The 4,520-nt window shown below is 28.0% G+C and overlaps 1 protein-coding gene across 1 annotated transcript; it reads left to right on the top strand.

Moving 5' to 3' along the window:
- The first annotated feature begins 920 nt into the window (after window positions 1-920).
- LOC125059371 (zinc finger protein 510-like) lies at window positions 921-2,482 on the top strand. The gene is made up of 2 exons (XM_047663769.1): window positions 921-1,721; window positions 1,867-2,482. Exons 1-2 carry the CDS (start codon window positions 1,039-1,041, stop codon window positions 2,333-2,335), a joined length of 1,152 nt encoding a protein of 383 aa, XP_047519725.1. The 5' UTR covers window positions 921-1,038; the 3' UTR covers window positions 2,336-2,482.
- The last annotated feature ends 2,038 nt before the right edge of the window (window positions 2,483-4,520 follow it).

Genomic DNA, 4,520 nt, shown 5'->3' with positions numbered 1-4,520 from the left:
GAGTTAATATTATTATGGTAGATATTCCTAATGAGGAATATCTCCACCCGCAAATCATCCTACAACTCATCTACTCATAGTCAGAAGACTGATTATACGATGCGCTCTTGTAAAAATAATATAGCATAATAAATAACACTGCTACACCTTTAAAATGTATGCAAATAATAAGCCATTTAAAAATATTCTAAAAACAGTATTTATAGTAAGGATGACGCCATCTAGATAGAAAAATGCAATGTTCAATTGGGGATAATAATATATTCATATAGTTCATGGGTAGTTTGCCAACATGTCCTTCAACACAATGACAAACAGTTGTCAAGTCAAGCTTTAAAGAAAATATAATTATTTATATTATATGAATCAGTTAATGTCTATACTAATTATTTACAATTAAAAGAAATTTATTTTTATATTAAAGTTACGAGTTATATAAGTTTTGTTTTAGCTTTTGCAAAGGGTTTTATATCAAGAATTCACTTCGATACAGGTCTTTATTTTTGGCAAACAAAATATTAATTGTGATCAATACTTACTCCATCATAATATTCAAATTCAAATTCAAAATTTTGAAAAACAAGATTGAAGCATCTATCAAAATTTAATAATTCATGATTTAATATATCATGAATTATTACAATAATTTTTAGATTAAATTTATTATCATAGAATCATCTGCCGAAGCAATATATAATTGGTCCACATCAATTATATTAGTGTTAATAATTTATGACATCAAATTATCTTGTATTTTTAATCGTGCATGTTTTTTTGCACTTATAAATAAATACATTAAGATATTACTTTATAATTATTATATTATAACGTATGTTGTTTGTTAATAAAACTATGTAATTTAGTGTGGTCAGTTTGTGAGGATCGGAACGTTTTGTAATTTATAGTTGCCTAGCGAGCTGTCAATTGTCATTCTGTAACGTAAATACTAAATAGGAAATATTAATATTGTAATTTCAACGAATTTTAAGATTATTGTGTGATATTGTTGTTCTAATGAATATAAATTAAATAAGTCCAATGGATTCAAACTTTAATAGTCTTTGCCGGTTGTGTTTAAAACCTAACTCAACTGCAAATATGATATGTTTGTTTGATAACAACAAAGTTAATTATTATGGGCAAGCGGTATTGCACTTTGCTTCGATAAAACTAAACAAACCAGACGATCCTTTACCCAGCTCGATGTGTAAAATGTGCCTCATATTGTTAAAACAGTGTATTTACTTCAAATTTATGTGTGAAGCTAGTGGTAAGAAGCTTGACGAGGTCAAGAATAAATTGGCTCAAATAAAATTCAAGAATGACTTAAAAGTAGCAAATGATGGCAAAGAAAAATTATTAAAACCCAAAATGAATGAAAGTACATATATGTCCGACCAGGACGTGAATGAAAATAGCCATGATGGTGATATAAATGACCTAAACTTTACCATGTGTAAAACTAAAAAACCCCAGTCAAAAAATGTAGATGAAATATTAGATATTTTAGAAAATTCTATTCCCTTAGAATCAGATGATAGGTTTGATTTAAGTAATTATGAGGAACCAGCAAAACCGCTAAATGAATATCCCCAATCTACACATAAAAGGATGAACATTAGTAATATAGATAAACAGAGAACATGTCCCATTTGTCTTAAAAGACTAGCAAATCCATCAAGTTTTTGGAAACATATGCGCACACATAATAAAAAACACAGGTTTGTATATATGTTGTGTCATATTTATACAAACTTTTATGCAGTAGTGCTATTATATTAGATATTTATATAAATTAATTGTATTATAAAAGATAACTGTATATAAAATTGCCTGTTAGCTTACAATTATTCATTTTTGTTTTAGGTTGATCTGTGAACATTGTGGAATGAGTTTTGCATCATTTGGTGGCTTAAATAGTCACATGGTAGTAATTCATGGCACTGGAAAGTACATACAATGTCAACAATGTCCTTTTAAAGCCTCAAGGCGGTTTGAAATGAAAGAACATGAACGGATTCACACAGGAGAACGGCCATTTGCCTGTGAAAAATGTGGCTTAACTTTTCGTCGTAAGGAGATATATAGAAAACATTTATTTATACATTCAGAAAAAACAGTTCAATGCAAAGAGTGTCCAAAAATGTTTTTTACCCCAGATCATATGGTGGGACATTACAACTCTGTTCACAAAAGATACATGTATATGTGTTATGAGTGTGGTGTCTTATATGCTAAAAACGGTACAGTAAGGCGGCATTTGATGGAAAAACATGGTATACCCCGAAAAGACCAGAAGAAACTTACTAGGGTAAAAGCAGGAGATGCAATTTAGAGTTTTTAATATTGTTATTATTTTAATAGGAGTATTATGTTTTTTGAGTAATTGTTGTTTGACTACAAATAATTTAAATCATTCAGTCTGCCACATAACATATTAAACAAAATTTCTTAAATTAAGATATTCACAGGTATAAAGAAAAATAATCATATTTAAAAAAATAAAAATATTTAAATACAATTTATGAATTTATTTTCTTTATTTCACTGTACTATTTTGCTTGATGAAAGTTGAGATATAAAATTGTTTAGAAATTTTATTGTTGTATATTTGATAAAATATTACATGTCTTGTGGGAATCTAAGATTATGAAATACAAATATTGACTAACAACTGCATTTATATTCAAACCTGTCCTATGAAGTCAATTTAAATTTATAGTTTTCATTATATATAGTTATAAAATATATTCCATTTTAAAGCAAAGTTAAAGCAAACATTTGCTTCTAGGTTTATATAATAAATATTTTGCAAATTAGACAGACAGTTGAGTTGTGACATTACAATTGCATTCAGTACTTTCTACATAGAAAAAGTCTAAATTAAAAAAAAATGGTTTTTATATTAATACATAAACATTGTTTGTTTGTTTAACAGTTTATTGATAATCCACAGCTTTTTTAAATATAATATTTACAATTTTAAATTAAAAATATTAATATAATTTATTCATGTTGATTTTTGAATAAACAGGTTAGTTTCCATACAATGTTTACCTTTACCATATGAGAAAGAAAAATTTATAGTAATCCAAATCGATCTATCATTTATCACTTATATTGGGGGATATATTGGGAATCGAACTGGTTTGTGGTTTGTTTTAGTTATTTATTAAGTTTCTTAATTGGCTGTTACGTATTTGTCTAACAGTTTTGATCGAGTGAGATTTGTTACGACGTATGAAACGCAATTAAACTTCGCCATGTCGTTTCTTTAAAGAGGCATGCTCGCACTGTCTGGTAATATTTTATTTTACCATTTATATTTGTAGTATGTTAATTCAATTGCATTGATAGATATCGATTTTGGTTTAGGTCTAGAAATAGTCCTTGCTTCAGTTACATTAACTATAAACCGTTACATTAAGGTAAGCTCGGTGAACTCAAGTTCGATTCCTTGCGAAGTAATAATTCTAGGATTGTTAGGCAATTATCCATAATATGGATAATATATATAATACGCTGTTATTGTCTAACCCCGTGGAGCATGTCCCAACGCGCGGTCTTCTGACAACACAGCTGTATATTTTTTATTTATTTTTGTTTATAACAAACAGACTTCGATCCCAAAAATATATGGGTGGCTTTGTAACACAAGTAAGGCGTTTTCGCGATCTTGCTAAATCTATAAATATGACTAAAAAACCCAGGAAGCCATCAAAAGACACGATTTTCGGATATCCCCAGAAAGGGTAAGCCTTTTATAATTTTGTTTGATTTTCATATTCACGTTTTTTCTACGTAAACGAAAATTGATCCTATTATACAGGTAACAAACATCTTATGTATATCTCAACCAGCTCAACACTACTAAATAATCTATTTATTTAAACATGAAGTAATATTTTTCTTCTGGGAAGTATTAAAAACATTTTGCAATAGTTTTGGCAAATAAAATATGTAAATTTATTTGACTAAATACAAATCATTATTTTTAGTTAATATTTAAAAGCGTAAACAAAATGTAAACAATCATAGCACACTTGAAGCCGTATGAGCTCTTTAGTTTTTTTTGCCCTTTTCCGATAATGACCAATAACATAAGTGTCACTCAGTTTTACGAACTCTTCAATAAGTCAAGTTAATTTTTTTTAAATCCAGCGTTAACCCCACTACCTCTAATGTTATCTAAGTTATAAGCTCATGTTTTTAACAATTATAGCCAATTATTATTAAAAATCATTAAAATTACTGAACACTTGAAAGTTTCAGTGCGTTAAAACCTCACACCTTGTTAAAGTTGATAAATAAATAAAATAAATTTTCAATTTAAACTTTTTAAGTATGTTTGCAGTCGTTATTACTTGAAAACGATACTCTATGGTGTGTATGCTCCATTTGCATAGTTGGTTGAAGATTTATAGAATCTGGATATTTCTAAATGGATTAATAATTTAGAGTCCTGTAAGTGTGTAAATTATGTACATATATATATCCTTTCATAGCGGTGTTGGCCTAAT

This window comes from Pieris napi, chromosome 19, assembly GCF_905475465.1.
Source record: "Pieris napi chromosome 19, ilPieNapi1.2, whole genome shotgun sequence".
In the NCBI taxonomy this organism is placed as follows: Eukaryota; Metazoa; Arthropoda; class Insecta; order Lepidoptera; family Pieridae; genus Pieris; species Pieris napi.
Note: the sequence above shows the minus strand (reverse complement) of the source record. Positions and strands in the feature narration are given on the sequence as shown.